Source organism: Prionailurus viverrinus, chromosome E2 (genome assembly GCF_022837055.1).
Source record: "Prionailurus viverrinus isolate Anna chromosome E2, UM_Priviv_1.0, whole genome shotgun sequence".
NCBI lineage: Eukaryota > Metazoa > Chordata > Mammalia > Carnivora > Felidae > Prionailurus > Prionailurus viverrinus.
The window spans coordinates 13,504,762-13,523,149 of record NC_062575.1 but is presented as its reverse complement, the minus strand read 5'-3'; the positions used below and the strand labels follow the sequence as shown (position 1 = coordinate 13,523,149).

General features: G+C 50.8%; 1 protein-coding gene across 1 annotated transcript in view; it reads right to left on the bottom strand.

Annotated features, from left to right (window-relative positions):
• Nucleotides 1-5,402: 5,402 nt before the first annotated feature.
• FA2H (fatty acid 2-hydroxylase) overlaps nucleotides 5,403-18,388 on the bottom strand; it is a 52,613-nt gene continuing 39,627 nt past the window's right edge. The window contains exons 4-7 of the mRNA XM_047836698.1: nucleotides 18,151-18,257; nucleotides 9,941-10,113; nucleotides 8,377-8,629; nucleotides 5,403-5,540 (exon numbers count right to left, since the gene is read on the bottom strand). Of these exons, the coding sequence (XP_047692654.1) occupies nucleotides 5,461-5,540; nucleotides 8,377-8,629; nucleotides 9,941-10,113; nucleotides 18,151-18,257 (613 nt within the window). The 3' untranslated portion in view covers nucleotides 5,403-5,460. The remainder of the gene's footprint in view (nucleotides 5,541-8,376; nucleotides 8,630-9,940; nucleotides 10,114-18,150; nucleotides 18,258-18,388) is intronic.

The following is an 18,388-nucleotide window of genomic DNA, read 5'->3' as shown; positions in this document are numbered from 1 at the left end:
AATTACAAAACAGTGCAGAAAAAAAAAGAGCTCTAGGAATAAATACGTGGACCCCACTCCTCTCCATCCTGCCAATCTCTTGTAGGTGCCTCTATTTGCAGCCAATAAGCAAGTGAAGAAACTGACGCAGTTCACACACAGTATGGCGTGGAATGGGGGAAAGATGCAGAGTGAATCGGGAGAACAAATGGAAAATAACTAGCACATCTCGTAATTCTAATGTTTGATGTCTTTGTGAGTGTATTTCTGTTGCATGTTGTTTCTTTTTTTTTTTTTAATATAATTTATTGTCAAGTTGGCTAACATACTCTTGGTTTTGGGGGTAGATTCCCATGCTTCATCACTTACATACAACACCCAGTGCTCATCCCAAGTGCCCTCCTCAATGCCCATCTGTTGCATATTGTTTCCATCAGCTTTTACTCATGGTGCATTTTTTCCTTGTGCGTTTTGTTTTGTTTTTATTGTGAGTTTATAGTCCTTGGAATTTTATCTGTGGGAATTTTAGGGGACCTTGATTTATGTTGCATTTCTCCACAGAAATTTATAAGGGCTCCTGCTGAAAGCCCTGGGGTTTCACCAGTCGGGAATACTTTACATGAAATTTTTGACCTGGGGTGTTTCAGACCACCCAGTTTGCATTAATTCAGGCTTCAGACCTCCATCAGGGCTGTGCTTGTGGTTCTACATTCTCAAGAGAAACTTTCTCCTCTCCATGCAGGCAGTGCCCTGGGAAGGTAGGTGTATTTCTGGTTCACTCTTACACTGACAACACAGCCCTTTGGGTTCTGTGGCAGACATATATGGTGACCCTGTTCTCACCCTTCTGTCCACCTCTGGTCTTAACCTTAATTGTGGCGGAAGGTTCTGTCTGACCACTGTCTCAGCTTTGATTTTGGCCACAGTTACAAGCGGAAGCTCCCACTCAGCTTGTAGTAATTGCATCCCATTTCAAGTAAACACATCCATCTCTCTGCTTTTGCTCCAGGACCTTTGTCAAAGAATCCGGTTGGCTTACATGCCTGGACAACTTGTAAGTGAGGAGGGAGTAGACACCTGGGAAGAAATCCTCAACCAACAGGAAAGGAAGCTGGTCGATAAACGTTCCAGCCTCTTGTCCTTTAGCTGGACAATCCTGGCAGATATCCTGTCTGCTTCTCAAGATGATCCTGTAGAATCTGCATAAGAACCTCACACACTCATCCTTAAAATTTTAAAAAATGTTTACTTTGAGAGAGAGAGAGAGAGAGAGAGAGAGAGAGAGATATCTTAAGCAGGGGAGGGGCAGAGAGAGAGAGGGAGACACAGAAACCAAAGTGGGCTCCAGGCTCTGAGCTGTCAGCACAGAGCCCGATGTGGGGCTCAAACTCACAAACGGTGAGATCATGACCTGAGCCTAAGTCAGATGCTTAAGCAACTGAGCCACCCAGGCGCCCCTCACATACTCATCCTTATATGCTCTTCCCCACTTTCCCTTTCTAATCCTTCCCAATTCCTCACTCTATTTCCACAATCACCTCCCAAATTAACTACTATGTCCATGTTCTCATTTCCCCCCGCTTTATGCTTTTGCCAAAACAAGATCTCCTTCTCCTTCTCCTTCTTTCTCCTTCTTCTTCCTCTTTATCGCTTCTTTTTTCCTGCTACAAGCTTATAAGGTATTGGGGATGGAATGAAGATGAGAGTTCTGGCATTTTCCAAATTTCACATTCAACCTGCAGCATCCTTAGTAGATACAATTTATTCATTGTGCTATTATCACCTCACTGTAAAGAAAGCTCCAGTCAAATCTCTACAGCCAGCATATCTTCATAGAAAATTAGAACCAGAAACTCATCAACATAGTTCCAGGTTTCCCTCAAAAACATCAGATGAGACAAAACAGTAAGTCAAGAGAACACGTAAAGTGGAAAAGTGCTGGAATTTTACAACCAGCGACATGTGATTTGCAAACAGTCACGAAGGCAGTCAGAAGGGGCAGAGCCCCATGCTGTCACCAGAGGGCAGCAGAGGCCAGAGAACAGGTGGAGAAGCAAGACTCCAACAATGTAACCCGTCAGAGATTTGACAGAGACAAGACTAACATTTATTGAAGCCTGTTACAAGTTGGGCATTGTGCTGGGCACAATAAGAAATGGTACAAAGTTCAAAGACAGAGAACAGAAGCCACAGCCAATGGAGGAAAAGAACAGAGTCCAGTTAAAAGGGCAGTTCTTCAGGTCAGCCAAGAAACGCCCAAAGACAGCCTATCTAGAAGTACAAGCACAGCGCCAGAAATAAATAGAATGGCTAGGGCCTGTCCTCTGCCAGGGCAGCTGGCTTGTTGGTACAGAATCAGATAGGGTAAATTGCTCGGATCACTGAATCATTCAGCCTGGCTATTTACACCAATCAGAATTTCAATGGCCCTTTGCCTGAGCAAACATTCAACTTTCTTGATGGTTTTGTGTCTGCTCCCACTACAGAAATAAATAAAATCACGTGCCATGAGTTCCAGGCTTTCCCATCATGCTATCTGTGTTGGCATTTTGATAATGCCCCCTGCTTGCTTTAGATCTGATCTTTGGCTCATGTCTCTTGCACATGATAATAAATTCCCTGACTCTACTAGACGGTCGCTGAGCAAGGAATGCACCATGAGTACCAATTTGCTTGAGGTTAAGGGCCTCATAGCACTTATATTCTTTTCTGTACAGTGAGACTTACTGTCTTTCAAAGGCTCTGTGGAAATTCCTCACCCCCTGGAAAGTTCTAGTGGGCACAGGAAGCTCTGGGGGAATCTGTCCAATGTTCACCAAGAAGACTTTCTCATTAATAGGTTGGCTTGGTTTTACTATTTTTTTCCCCTAAATCTTATTACCATGCTATAAACTTACTTAGATTTCAGTGTTTCTTATGAGTTTTGTTTCAATCTTTTTAAATAAGTTTTTTCCAGTGCCTTTTTTTTTTCCTCAAACTTGTTCATCTTAGACTTTTCTCTGATGGACTTACATATTTACACCCAAGCAATCTCTTCCTCTGTTCTTCCTTCTTGTTTCTTCCTGTTCCTTGGGTGCGATGCTCTGCTGTCAGATTTCCAGCAACATCGAGGAAACACAGGTTGTGATTTCTGCTGCTTGGATGGGCCCGATTCCAGGAGCTTGTGGGATGGGTGGCTCAGGCAGGTCACACCTGTCTTCAGGCTGGGAGCCACATGGACAAAGTCACCGCGTGGGTGCTGGAGCAGGGAGAGGCAGCAGGGGCGGGGGCTCTCGCCTCGTCGCCAGAGTCTCACCAAGGTTAGCTTTCTTCCGCTTCCCCATCTTTAGGCAGGCAAATTCAGAGCCCACCTCCGCCGGACCAATTGAATTAGACACTGAGGGTGGAGGACTTGGATCTGTACTTCGACAGGTTCCCCAGGTGGGAACTGACGTGGCTGAGAAGGCATCCCAGGAAACTACGTTACATCTAGACCGAACTGGCCTGAAATTCTAGTTCCCACTGTGGGCATTTGTTGTTACAGCCTTTCCTCCTTCATTTTAGGAAAGTCGACTGGAACCTCATTTGGGATCTGATAAATTCCAGAAGAAACACCTCCCCAGTGGTGCATCAAGGCGGCTGGTAAGAATGCCGACCCTCCAGCTCCAGCCCATGTCCAGGCAGTGAGGGGAGATGTGGTCTGCGGAGAATTTTAAGACAGTAATAAGACCGAATAAGAGGATAAGAGTTGGCAAGCTTTGCAGCATGGAGCCTGCTTGGGATTCTCTCTCTCCCTCTTTCTCTGCCCCTCCCCTGCACCTGCCTGCTCTCTCAAAATAAGTAGAATAAACTTGAAAAAAGAAAGAGCCGGCAAGCTTTTTATCATCACTAGGCTCCAGCAAGTCCACACAGCCTGGTCAGTAGTAACATAAACACCCCTCCCTGCTGGACCAACTGCCTTCATCCCCCCCCCCCCATCACCCCTCCCCCACTCCCCCCCCCCCCCGCCATGAAGTTTGGTGAGGCCCCAATTAACAAGTGCCAACAAACTTTTGTTGATTTCTTTTTCAAGGTTTTTATTTTTCAAAATATACAATTTATTTACACCTTTATGTCACAACTGTAGTTTGTATATTTATTCCAAAATCTTTAAATAACTCCACAGTAAACAGTACAAATCACAGGATCCGTCAAGCTGCTTCTCTGTAGCCTTTACACTCTTAGAGATTCTAAAATGTTTCAAGTAGTAACGGTTTCTGGGTGAGAAGAGAACAAAAACGGGACAAAATGTCTTACATAAGCCTGACGTGTGGGATTAGATACGGCGATCTGAGCAGCTACTCGGTCGGGGGCCTGACTAAGGGCATTTATATAGTTGATAAATAAGACCCTCTCATGAGCAGTGAGGGTTTTGGTTACGAGGCGGGGGTGGGAACCTCATCTGCTGGGGGAGGTGCAGGGAAGCAGCTGGGGAGGGGGTAAGGCACCGCATGAAGGCTCCTTCTCGGCGTGAGGAGGTGCTGGCTGGCAGGGTCCTGAGTGGAGCGGCAGAGGCCCTCCGGTGCCAGGCGGAGGTCAAGAATGGCCAGAGACGGGGTAGGGCTCCTGCCCACCGAGAGGCCCTGGTCGCCTCCCCCGGGGAAAAGCTGTGTGATTCTGAAGGCAGGTGGGGAGGTGGCTAGAGGAGCTGGCGGTTCCTCAAGAAAGGGGCCCGGGGTCCCGCCAGCTAGGAGGCCATGCCAGAGGCCCCCCGCCCCTCTGCACAGGCCGGTAAGGGCCGGGCGTGTGGGTGGGGCACGTGTGGCAGCCTCAGGCATCGGCGGTGCAGCTGGCATTTGTGATTGGGGGCAGGGGACAAAGGCACTGCTCCGGGTCTGGAGGTGGCCCATGGGAGGCATCATGTTGTCTCTCTCTTTGTGAGAGCCCTTCATCCACCTCGGTGCTCTCCTCTCATCAGGAGAACAGCCAGAACCACCAAACCCTCCCCGGGAAGGGAGGAAGAGGAAGACGAGGACCCCAGGCCCCGTAGACTCACTTTGCTGTTAACACCGGCAGCTCCACCACTGGGGGGTGGGGGGGGGGGTTCTCCCAGGTGGCCCAAGGTGCTGAGACACAGGTGGGTCACAGGCCTGGCCCCAGGGGTCAGTTTCCTTCATTCCCCTTGGGAAATTCCCCATTGGCCAGGTCCTGAAGCCATCCTGTGGGCTAAGGCTCTGGGCAGGGAAGCTAATGGAGAGGCCAGGACGCTCTAGAAAAGAGCTAGACCCTGAGAGCCACCTGGGCGCCTCGTGGACATGACCCTCCAGTGGGGGGTCAGGAGGGCAGTCTCAGGGTCTGTCTCAGTCTTCCGGGTCTCTCCAGCATGCCCCCACCAAGCCCAAAGGCCCGATAAAGCCTGTCCCGCCTGGCCAAGCAAACCTTCTTTGCAGGGTCTGGATGGGGGGTGGGGGTGAGGCAGGGGCCACGGCTGGGCTGAGGGCAGGACGGTGGGGCTGGGAGTTGTCACTGCATCTTCAGGTGGGGCTCTTCCGGCATAAGGGTGCGGAAGAAATGATCCCACAATTTAGTGCTGATGCCAAATCCTAGAGAAGGAGAGAAATGGGGAGAAGATGAAGGACCAGTGAAGGCGTGGGAGAAATTTCCTCGGGAAGGGAGCCTGGGGAGGGCTAGCATGCAGGCAGGGTTTGAACATCTGTCCCCGCTGGCCTTCCCATCTCTCAGGGCCCTCCTGGCAGGGGTTGAGAGCAGAGTACTTGTGTTTGTAGTCTCCCAAGGATGCCACTGGAATAAACCCAAGTTCCTTATCCAGCCTGTGTTTGGTGGGAGAGCCTGGCCCTTGCCTGAGTCTCTTCCCCTCTGTCTCACACTTCAGCTTCTTTCTTCTCTTTGGAGATGTCAAGTTCATTCCTGCTGCAGAGGCTGGAACAGAGGCTTTGCACCTGTTGCTTCTGGGATGTTCTTTCCCCAGACATTGGATGCTGGCTTCTCTTAGCTTAGGCCTCAGCTGTAAAGACACTTCTGCAATGATACGTTCCTAGACCACTTTACCTAGTGCTGTTTCATCCAATGCGGTAGCCACTGACCTGTGTGGCTGCTGAGCCCCGAGAATGTGGCTGGAGCTACGGAGGCACTCGATTCCTAATTTCATTTCATTTCATTTCATTTTTTTAAGTTTTTTTTTTTCTAATGCTAATTTATTTTTGAGAGAGATAGAGACAGAGACAGAGCATGAGTGGTGGAGGGGCAGAGAGAGAGAGGGAGACACAGAATCCGAAGCAGGCTCCAGGCTCTGAACTGTTAGCACAGAGCCCGATATGAGGCTGGAACTTGTGAACCACAAGATCATGACCTGAGCCAAAGTTGGAGGCTTAACCTACTGAGCCACCCAGGCGCGCCCCCCCCCCCCCCCGCTTTGTAAGTTTTAATTTCATTTTATTTAAAAAAATTTTTTTAAATGTTTATTTATTTTTGACACAGATAGAGACAGAGCATGAGCAGGGGAGGGGCAGAGAGAGAGGGAGACACAGAATCCGAAGCAGGCTCCAGGCTCTGAACTGTCAGCACAGAGTCCGACATGGGGCTCGAACTCACAGACCACGAGATCATGATCTGAGCCGAAGTCGGACGCCCAACAGACTGAGCCACCCAGGTGCCCCAATTTCATTTTATTTTAAATAACTTTAATTCCAATTTAAAATTTTATAGTTGACTGAGTTACTGGAAAACTTTTTAAAATTAATTAATTTATTTTTTACGTTTATTTATTTATTTTGAAGGGGGGGCAGAGAGAGAATCCCAAGCAGGTTCCCTGCTGTCAGCAAAGAGCCCCACACAGGGCTTGATCTCCTGAACTGTGAGATCATGACCTGAATTGAAATTAAGAGTCAGAAACTTAACCAACTGAGCCACCCAGGCACCCCTATTTATTTATTTTGAGAGGGAGACAGAGTGAGCGAGCAAGAATCCCAAGCAGCTTTGCACTGTCAGCATGAAGCCTGACTTGGGACTCAAACTCACAAACTGTGGGATCATGACCTGAGCCGAAATCAAGAGTCATGAGTTGAGTGATTATTCAACCAACTGAGCCACCCAGGCACCCCGATCTACTGAAAAACTTTTAGGCATGTTTAGGACAACTCACTAATGTGAATTCACTTTTTTAAATAGTCAATTTTATAAACTCTAAATATAGATCAAGTATTTCTAATAAGGGGCGCCTGGGTGACTCAGTCGATTAAGCATCTGACTTCGGCTCAGGTCATGATCTCGTGGTTTGTGAGTTCGAGCCCCGCATCAGGCTCTGTGCTGACAGCTTGGAGCCTGGAGCGTGCTTCGGATTCTGTGTCTCCCTCTCTCTCTGCCCCTCCCCTGCTCATGCTCTATGTCTCTCTCAAAAATAAATAAGCATTAAAAAATTTTTTAAAGCATTTCTAACGAAAACTTAGCACTTGAATTGAGATGTGCTGTAAGTACAAAGTACACACTAGATGTTGTGAAGATGTAACATAAGAAAAATAATGTAAAATATCTCATTAGTGATTTTTTATATTGGTTACAGGCAGAAATGGTAATATTTTGGTTGTATTTGGCTTAATAAAATATATTGGTTTTTTAATTTTTTTTAATGTTATTTTTTTTTTTTTTTTGAGAGAGAGACGGAGTGCAAGCAGGGGAGGGGCAGAGAGAGAGGGAGACACAGAATCCAAAGTAGGCTCCAGGCTCCAACATGTCAACACAGAGCCTGACATGGGGCTTGAACCCATGAACCAGGAGATCATGACCTGAGCTGAAGTCAGATGTCCAACCGACTAAACCACCCAGTGCCCCTTAATAAAATATATAATAAAAAAATTTTTTAAATGTTTTTATTTATATTTGAGAAAGAGAGAGAAAGAGAGAGAGAGAGAGAGAGAGAGAGAGAGAGAGAGAGAGAGCGTGCAAGCTTGAATGGGGGAGGGGCAGAGAGACAGAGACAGAATCTGAAGCATGCCCAGGCTCGGAGCTGTTAGCACAGAGCCTGATGCAGGGCTGGAACCCATGAGCCGACGTCAGGCGCTTAACCCACTGAGCCACCCAGGCACCTGTAAAATATATTATTAAAACTAACTATATCTGTTTAATTTTGCTTGTTAACGTGGCTACTAGAAAATTTGAAATCACATCTGTGACTCGCGTTGTTTTTATGACACAGAGCCGGACCCTCCCCGACATCTCGTGGTTTCTTTTCTTTGAGGCCCTCATCACTGTCTAAAGTTATCTTTGCTGTTTGTCTCCCGGTGGGTAGGGTGGGAGCCCCCGGCTTGCCTTCCTGTGTATCCCCAGCACCCAGAACAGTACCCGACCCTTGGTAGGGGCTCACTGGTGGCTGTAAAATAAATACGAGAACAAATGAGGGAGGCTGGGAGTGGGCGGCCTCACCTGACTGCTGATGTGCAAAGTGATGCTTGACGTGGTGAGCCTTCATGTTGTACAGGTAGGAGCCCTTGTGCGGCGAGCCGAAGTGCAGGTAGTAATGTGTCATGTCGTAGAGGATGTACCCCAGGAGGCCCCCAGTGAACACAGTGCCCCCCACCGCCTCCGGCAGGAGCAGCTGTAGCAACGCGTAGAAGAAGGCAATCCCCAGAGAAGCCGGCACCGGGGGAAAGACCAGGCGGGACTCATCGAAGGGGGCCTGCGGAGGGAGAGGCTCACGCGTCAGCAGACGGCCGGCCGGGCCGGGGGGCCTGCCTGTGGTCCCAGCACCGCAGAGGACAGGGGCAGAGTCGCCCGCGCGTTCCAGTGAGGCGGCAGCAACCTGTCACGGGTGGGCTTGGCACCTTCGGTGGCTTTGGGGAGGGCAGGCCACCATGCTTGAAGGCCCTTGAGAGACTGTCCCGCTCCCAATTTCCAAGCCAGGACGGGCCCTGGAGACCTGTCCAAGAACAGGGCGGCGGACGTGATGTGGGCGGCGGGCTCCCAGCCCACGAGGCCACGTTGGCCCTGGAACTTGTTAGGTGCTAGAGAGGAGCCTCACCGCCAGATACCATGCGGGGTACCCGGACGGAGGCCTGATGTTGTCTGGGGGGCCAGCACACCAGCAAGAGGAGGTTAACGCAGGCTCACAGGGTAGACCGGTACCAGAAGTGTGAGCGGATGCGGATGCGGTCTCCCTGTCCCCACCTCCTAGGGGGCGTTCCAAGGGGGTGTGGTCACAGTGAAGCAGATAAGAGAGCCAAGCCTTAGACTCCAGCTTCAACAGCCTAGGGCCTGGCATAGAGGTAAGGTTTTAGAGACTGCTTGGTAAGTGTTCTGAGAAGGGACAGACCCTCTCTGGGCTGGAGGAGAAGAGAGAGAGAAAGCAGGTAATAGCCACAGAGCAATGCGCGGGTGTGGGCCTCCCCCCCCCACCCCCAACCCCAGGACCAGCTCCTGGAAGAAAAATGCAGGAAGGGAGGGAAGCGGGGAGGGAGAAAAGAAGAAAGACAGTTGAGAGCACAGACTCTGGGGTTCACAGAATGGGGCCCAACATCCTGGCTGTGCCAGGTGTGACTTTGGACAAGTTCCTCAGTTTCTTAATTTCTCTAAGCCTCAGTTTGCGGCTCTGCGGAATGGGGAGAGCTGTAGCACCATCCTCAGAAGGAAGCTCCACCAGGACAGTGAGGTTTTAGTTTTGTTCTGTTGTGTCTAGAACAGTGCCCGCAGGTAGGGAGCGCTCAGTGCACGTCTGTTGAATGAACGAACGAACGAATGAATGAGATGCTGTGGGGATTAAAGATGACGGCTGAAATGTACCTGCAGCGTGCCTGGTGTCAATAATGAATGGTGTGCAGACACGCATGCTCACTCTGTCCACGCTCGCTTCCAGTTAGGACCCAGTCACCCCTCTGAGCAGCAGCAAATGCCCTCATGGCCACTTGTTCCCGGCCTGACTCCCAGAAAGATCAGCAGCTCCCCCGAGCGGGTCACGGTTGCCAGGCCCCGGGCAGGAGTCTGCCCTGCTCACCTTGTGGTGCTGGCCATGCAGGACGAAATGCAGCAGGATAAGGTAATAGCTGTCCCCGGGGGGCTTCATGTGGAACAGGAAGCGGTGGATGAGGTACTCCATGAGGCTCCAGAGGAGCAGCCCCAGCACGAAGAGGCCCGGGAACACGGACTTAGGCATGGCCACCGAGTACTCTGCAGAATGGCCAGACAGAGGCAAAGTCAGGGCAGACAGCCCCAGTGGGCGCTAAGGCCTGGTGGCTCCAGACACGCCATCTCACGGCCCCGTCACTTGGGGGCTGCTGCTCTCCATCCAGCAGCTATGGGGCCGGGCCACACTGATGGGACTCTTGGGTCAAAATGGGAAGGAGGCCGTGAGGGGCTGTGGCGCTCAGAGGGGTCCTCCCCGGGAACAATGGGGCTGCTGGCCAGAGGTCTGAGATCTTCCTTAGGGGGACTGAGGGGAGCAGCTGTTGCCAGTGCTGGAAATTTCTCTGGTGCTATGTTCTGAATGTGTTGCCCCCCCCCCCCCAAATTCATAGGTGAACAGAAACATCACTGCCAATGCGATGGGATTAGGAGGTGGGGCCTTTGGGGGGTGATTGGGTCATGAAACGGGAACCCTCCTGAACAGGACTAGTGTCCTTATAAAAGAGACTGCACGGGGCGCGTGGGTGGCTCAGTCGGTTAAGCGTCTGACTTTGGATCAGGTCATAATCTCGTGTTTCTTCAGGCTCTGTGCTGACAGCTCAGAGCCTAGAGCCTGTTTAGGATTCTGTGTCTCCCTCTCTCTCTCTGCCCCTCCCCCACTCATGCTCTGTCTCTCTCTCTCAAAAATAAATAAACATTAAAAAAAAAGCTGGGGGGGGCGAGAAAAAAAGGACAGAGACTGCACCTAGCCCCTTCCCCTTTTGGCCATGTGAGGACATCATAAGATATTTGAGACCTGCAAGAGAGGACTCCCTGACCAGGCTGGCATCCTGATCTGGGACTTTTAGTCTTTTGAACTGTGAGTAATACATTTCCTATTTTTTATAAGTCACCCAAGCTGTGATGTTTGATTAAAACGGTCCAAATGGCTGACGCTTCTGGGAAGGGTGACTTTGTTTCGGTGGCATAAGGGAGAGGGAGGGACGATCCCAAAGAAGCCAGCAGAGCCTGGGGGTTATTGATGAAAACTGTTAACAACCCGGGATCGGTGGGGCTGGGGGTAGGGCAGGAGGGACAGGAAACCCAAGCAGAGAAATCTTAACAGACAAGACTTAAAATCACAGCTGTGAGGGAGACGTGAAACAACCAAAGATGATTCGCTCGGAGACCAGAAGACTTCAGAGATGTAACTGTCATCAGGTGCGAGTTCCCAACACCCAGTGGTCTGAGGACAGCCCGCAGTCGCTGAGGGTCTCCTTCCCTTTCCCCATTCATTCTTTGACCTCATGGTGACGTCAGCTCTGGTCACTGTTTTCTCCAAGCCTGACCTCACCCTCTTAGCTTTACTTTTCCCCACAAGTCTTCCTCTCCCTTTTTAAAAATAATAGTCTCACTGAAATATAATTCACATGCTGTACAATTTACCCACTTAGAGTGTATAATTCAGTGGTTTCTAGTATACTCCGGATTGTGCCACCCCCACTAGTCAATTTTAGAACATTTTCATCACCCCAAAAAGAAACCCTGTATCCATTACCAGTCACTCCCCACTTCCTTCCACACCCCTGCCACTTTGCAACCCATGGAAACCACAAATCTATGTTCTGTCTATGGATTTGCCTATTCAGGACAGTTGATATAAATGGACTCATAAAATATGTGGTCTTTTATGACTGGCTTCTTTTACATACACTATTTTGAAGGTTCACTGATATCGGGTGCCTGGGTGGCTCGGTCAGTTAAGTGTCTGACTCTTGATATCTGTTTAGGTATTAATCTCACGGTGCATGAGATCGAGCCCTGCGTGGGGCTCTCTGCTGACAGCTCAGAGCCTGCTTGTAATTCTGTCTCCCTCTCTCTTTGCCCCTCCCCTGCTCTCTCTCTCTCTCTCTCTCTCTCTCTCTCTCTCAAGGCCCATGGATGGCTCAGTCGGTTTGAGCGTCTGATTTCAGCTCAGGTCATGATGTCACAGTTTATGAGTTCCAGTCCCGTGTTGGGCTTGCTGCTGACAGCGCAGAGCCCACTTTGGATCCTCTGTCTCTCTCTCACTCTCTGTCTCTCTGCCCTCCCCCACTGCCGCCACTCTCTCTATATTCGTCAAAAATAAACATTTTTTAAGAAGGTTCATCCGTGTTGTCGTATGTATCAGGACTTCCTTCCTTTTTAAGACTGAATATTTTTCCATGTTATGCATAGACCATCTCCGTTTATCCATTCCTCAGTTGATGGGCATCTGGGTTATTTCTATTTTGGGGCTGTGACGAATAATGCTGCTATGAGCGTTCATGGACAAGTTTTTGTGGGGGCATGCTTTAGTTGTCCTGGGGATAAGCCTAGGAATGAAATTGCTGGGTCGTATTGTAACTATGTTTACTCTTTTGAGGAACCACCAAACTGTTTTCCAAAGATAGCCGTTCTCTTTTGATCTTTCCTCCATCTCCCTTACCCACCCCCAAGAATCCTCAACCCAGTACAAGAACCTGTCTGTCCTCTGCATATGCAAGCTGCTGAGCACAGAGGGAGAGCTGTGTAGACACGGGTCTGGAAGCTTCAACCTCAGCTCTTGCGAGGTGATCCTTTTATGTCTCCAGGCTTAGATCCCTTCCTGCTGCTCTCAAACACTGCCCCACTCCGTCCACCCAGCCTTCTACTTCAGACTTCCTCCACACCTTCCCTTCCACCTTTAACCATACCCAATTCTGCCCCCGCCCTTGAACTTCTTTCCTGCTCCTCAGGGAAGAGAGAGGCACCCAGGCACCTGGGTACTGGATGGTGGCAATAATTATAACAGCAGGTGTATACTGATCAGTAACTACATACCGAGCACCATGTAAGTGATTTACATGGATTACTTCATGTTTCCCCTCACTGCAACCTTATGAGGGAAGCCCTGACATTACCCATATGGGTGAGGATATGGAGATACAGACAACTTAAGTTACTTGCCAGGCTCAACCCACTAGGGAGCGCAGAGGCCACAGCCTGCTTCCCCCACCCCCTCCATCCCGAGCCCCTCCATCCCAACCAACTCCTCTCTGGGCATCTTCAACTTCTTCTCTAGTGGGCTTTCCCATCATAGACTCTGTCCCTGATTCATAGCCAAGCCTATGGGAAAGACAGACTAGACTCATCTCTCTACTTGATTGCTTCCCATTTGATTCTCAAGCCCCTACAGTCTGTCTTCTGCCCCAAGCCACTGGAATTGCAAAGGCTATTCAGGATGTACTTCTTGCCAGATCTAGTAAGCTTTTCAATTCATCCCCTGCTTGGCTGTGGCATATGATATTAGTGACCAGTCTCTTCTTGAATCTGGAGCCCCCATGAGTTCCTAACCTGAGGTTGTTGAACACCCAGAGTCCTCAGCTGGATTCCAGGGTGTCTGTGAAACTCCTGAAATGGTAACCCAAATGATGCCTCTTCGTACGATTTTTCAGGAAAGCGAGTCCACAGCTTCTCAGAATATCTCGAAGGATCTATGACCAGTATGGTTAGAATACACAGCTTGGCTTTTCTCCTCTTCCCTAGATGCCCCTTGTCAGGTTCCATCGTGGAAATGCTGCCTCAGTCCCCAGCGTCAAAGCCTTCCTGCTCCACTCTCCCACACTCCCTGCTCGATGCGGGAAGGTGGCCACACCCACAGGCTGACCACCCCCCACCCCAGACCCACACTTCACCCCAGCCCCGGACAGCCACTTGCTACAGGGGAACCTCCACATGGCTGTCCACAGGCCCCCAAAGTCAACAGTGGCCAGACGAGAACAATCTTCTTCCTCTTCTTCGTGCCCATCCTATCACCCCACGATGCTCCTCTTGGGTTCTTTCCTCGGCCAGAGGCACCAATATCCACATGTGACCAAAGGCTTAACTTATCCCTTTCTCTCGCATCCATCCAGGCACCTGTAGGCTCCCCCTCTTTAACATGTCTTGGCAAAGCAAAAGAAGCCAGACACAAAAATCCATGTTCTGTATGATTCCATTTGTATGGAGTGTCTAGAAGTGGCAAATGTGTAGAGACAGAAGGTAGATGTGGTGGTTGCCAAGGGCTTGGGGCGTGGGAAATGGAGAGCAATGGGATTTCCTTTTGGGGTGATGAGAATGTTCTGGAACTAGACAGAGGCGGCAGTTGCACAATGTTGTGGATGTACTAAATGGCACTGAATTGCTCGCTGTGAAATGGTTAATTTTGTTATGTGAATCTCATCTCAATTAAAAAAAAAATCTCTCTCTGGTCGATTCTTTGCTCTTAATCCCCTGCTACCTTGTTACTTCTTGCCCAGTGATGGCATCTGCCTCCCATCCCAGTCCCCTGCCTCCGTGCATGTTCAAACCCTTCCACGGCACCTCGTTACCGTTAGGTAAAGTGCAAACACCCAACGAGGCCCTCAGAGTCCCTTGAGACCCGCCCAGCCAGCCACATCCCTCCTCGGTTCCCTGTTGCCTGGTAGTGGGACCAAACCAAAGCATGTGTGGCTCCTTCGATGTACCACATCCTCCCACCTCCCCATCTTATCCCTAATTTTGTTCATATTTTCTTTACTGGGATTCCCTCCCTGCTCCCTTATCCTCGGAGATTCAGCCCACGTGTCTCCTGCGAAAAGCCTCCGCAGACGCCCCTCATCCCCACTGGGGCTGGTTTTGAAGCTCCTGCCCCACCCTTCATATCATATCACAGCTACCGTGCTGCACCCTGGCTTGCGGGTTTTATCATTGGTCCCCTTTTTATGGCAAGGGAGGCCTTTCATTTGATATCTCCAGGGCTTCACACAGCAGGTGCTTGGATACCTGAGAGATGGGTGGTTGGAAGCAAGCCCCTCTGAAGGGCTGTACCCAGGTGAGGTCTGATCTGTGTCATTCTAAGGGTAGAACTGGGCCTAGAGGAAGGCAGCTTCGGGTTCTGTTGAAGGAAGCGTGGATGGCCACAGGTGGCTGCTGAGGAAGGAAGAAAGCCCAGGAAGGCAGGGAGGAGGAGGTGAGCTTCTAGCTCTTTGGAACAGAATCTAGGCCCAGCCCCATTCTGACAAAACAATGAAAGACCAAGGTGAACCTGACCTTTTGTACCAGGCTGAGCTGAGGGTGGGGGGAAGGGTGGGCAATAATCATGACCTTGGCTTGAAAGCTTCTCAAATGGGACCGTAGTGATGACTGTTGGCTCAGTGGGGAGGGAGCAGTGGCTTTCTAAAACCCCTCCCCCACACAGGGCCTACCAGCCACAGAGTGGTAATTTAGAGCCAGATCCCTAAGAATGGGCACTGAGAGGAGGCTGGCTTCCTCCTCTCTACAGTTCCTGACCTGCAGCTCTGCAGGTTACTGTCCCACTGTGGTGGGCTCAGTGGGTGGCAATTTATCAGGACATCAACCTATGCCACGTCCACATTTGGTACAAGATGCTTCCCTAACAGCTCTGTGCGAGTGGCCGCCTGACCTTGGCTGAGCTGCTCTGGTAGGCGAGGAACCCTGCTTCTAGGGAGGTCCCGACACCTTTGGGGTCCTCCAAAACATGCTGGTTTTGGGCTTTGGCTTTGCAGACGTGGGTTCATATCCTAGCTCTGTACCACCTACCTCGGTGTTTTCTCAACAGTAAAATATCCTACGCATTGTGAAAGGCTGTTGTTAGGATGGAGGGAATAGACCACCTAATTATATGATAAGTATAGATAATACACAGTAAGAATAATATATTTTCAGATAGTAATACTGATAATATAATGCTCCTCATATATAATAAGTAGCTACTATAATATTTATTTAGCTACTATAATTTTTAAATGGGATCATTCACATTTAAATATGAGGCAAAATACATCTAAGTTCTAACTTGTGGTCCTACTGTGCCCATCTTCTCTTGATTCTCCTTGTAGAGTTCTGGAGGGTTCCTGGTTGAAGAAGTTCCCCAGCCCCCCGCCTCCCCCTGCCCAGAGTGCAGGAGCCCCACCTCGGTGCTCAGCTTTCCCATCAGCAGGGAGAGGACTGGACACACAGGAACATTCTGTGGCCACAGACTTTGGTCTTGACCTTGGCTCGGACTCCCACAACAGAGCCCGTTGGAGGCCTGCAGCGCCACCTGGGGTGCCGCTGGGCAATGGTTCTGGCTCAGCACTCCCTCTCATCTGCTCCCAGGAACTGCTCTAGGGGCCATCCTCAGTTTCCAGAACCCCTCTGCCTTTCAGAGCATTCTCATTCACGCATCTAGGCATCTCAGCATCGCACTGGTGTCTCCATTCAGCTTCCACTGCCTCTCGGCCTCCCGAGTCCTCTGCCTCTATTCCAGTGCGCCCTCTGTCCACCAGCTGCACCGGGACCCTGCTGAGCACCCCCCTGCCTCACTTCGCTGGCTCTTAGTTTCTCTGCTGGCACCCGTGCCTTGCCTGACGAGCTTGGGGAGGAGGGAGGGATGTGGACACATCTCTCTCACGCCATCATCACTGGCATCACGGTCACAGACTCTACACTGGGCCTCTATTAGCGCATTTCAGCGCTCTGCAGAGGTCTGCCTTCAGGCCAAGCCCCCAGGTCACCCTCCCTGCCACGCAGAAGAGTCCCCTCCTATAGGTCAAGTCTCTGCCCGCCCCCTCACCCCAGCATCACCCCTGTCGGCCCATCCGGCCGGAGCTGGTACCGAGTGGCATCTCTGGAGGGCTCCTGCAGAGGGACCCGGGCCAAAGCTCTGGCATCCCCTTCCCCCTCCGGCTGCCAGCCCCGGCGGCCCAGCCACTGTTGGTGATTGTTAGGGGAGCGCCGGGTGGACAGTGGGCGATTCAGCGAGCAGGCCTTCTGAGCAACAAGCCTTGTGCTGTGCCTGAGCTATTCAGCGTGGGCAGAAAAGGGTAACCTTGGCATGTGGGGCGTGCACATTAACCCTTGGTGACCGGGAGCAGTTTGGGGCTCGGGGGGACTTCCTGCACTTGTTCATCCCCCATCCCAACCTGGGCCAGGTGGGAAAACTGAAGCTCCCATCGCTGTGGCCAGGGCCCCTCTCACCTAAGCCATTCAGGCCCTCAACTTGTCCCCCACCCTGCAAAGGTGGGCTGGGAAGAGACGTTGGAGTGTGGGGAGAAGGAGCCTGTGTCCGGCAGAGAGAGGGAGGCTCTGAAGGTGCACAGTCAGGAATGGGAGACATGCGATCAGGAGAGGAAAGCCCGCCTCACCCGCTCCCGGCACCCCTCCCCTGCCTGTCCCCTAACCTTGCCTGGGTCCGAGCCACCCACCAGGGGCTAGCACCTCCCTGAGGCAGGCTGTGACAGGACACGGGACCATCTGTGCAGGCGGTATGTTTCTGGGGACACAGGTAGGTGGTAAGCTTGGGAGGCAGCGGGCAAAAGTGGCCACCCCCAAATCTTAGAGACCCAGTCACATAGGCTCTTTGGAAGTTGCCCCACATCGGCCCTTCCCTCTGTCCCCTGATCCTCAAAGCTGGGGGGCACCCGACATTCACATTCTAGCCATATGACCCTGAATCCTCACTTGACTTTTCTGAGGCATTATGTCCTTGTTTCTAAAAGGGCATGATGATAGTACCTTTCTCATGGGGATGCTGGGAGGGTTAAGTGAGGTGGTCCCTGGAACCTGACACGTGGTAAGCGCCCAATAGTGGTTAGTGGGGTTCGTACTCCAAGTCAGGGGTTCTGTTGCATGAGCTTTTGCTCAGGAGACACCGTAGGACACTTCCAGATCTTTCTCTCCCAGGTTCTAATCTGTGCTGTGTTCAGTGGGCCATTTTGAGTTAAGCTCTCAGCTGTGCGTCTAGTGAAATGATTTCATTTTGGTTTCTTTGACAGTCCCAAGTCATACGTTTTCTAGTATTACACTCAGCAAGAAGCCCTCTCCTTCATTGCTATGCCTCCTGATGAAATAATTTTGTTTAGTTTCTGCTCACGTGTTGTTGTTGTTGTTTTTATCCATTTGGGGCTGCGGTCGGGGGAGCCTGACAGTTTTCTTTGTCTATTGCTACAGATAGGTCTCATTTACAAATGTTTGTGAGGTGGTTTGGGGTTCTGTGTTCTTCAAAACTCAGGACCAGAGACACCACTGAAATTTCCTGCCTCCAGGACCCAGGGGAGCAAATCAGGAAGGAACCAACGTTACCTGTGGAGAAGGAAGCAAAGAGTCGAACGTTGCCCTGGGCAAAGGTTCGGTAGTAGGACCAGCTGAGGTACAGCACCAGGGGTGTCCAGATGAGGGGGACAGAGTACCTGCAGGAGGATCCTCAGGGTGAGAAAAATACATGCACAGGGGCTCGACAGGGTTCAGCTTCCCCAGAGACGCATCGCTCAACTAGAGGAAGGAGTAAATGATACCAAAGCATGTGCGGAAAGCATATGGA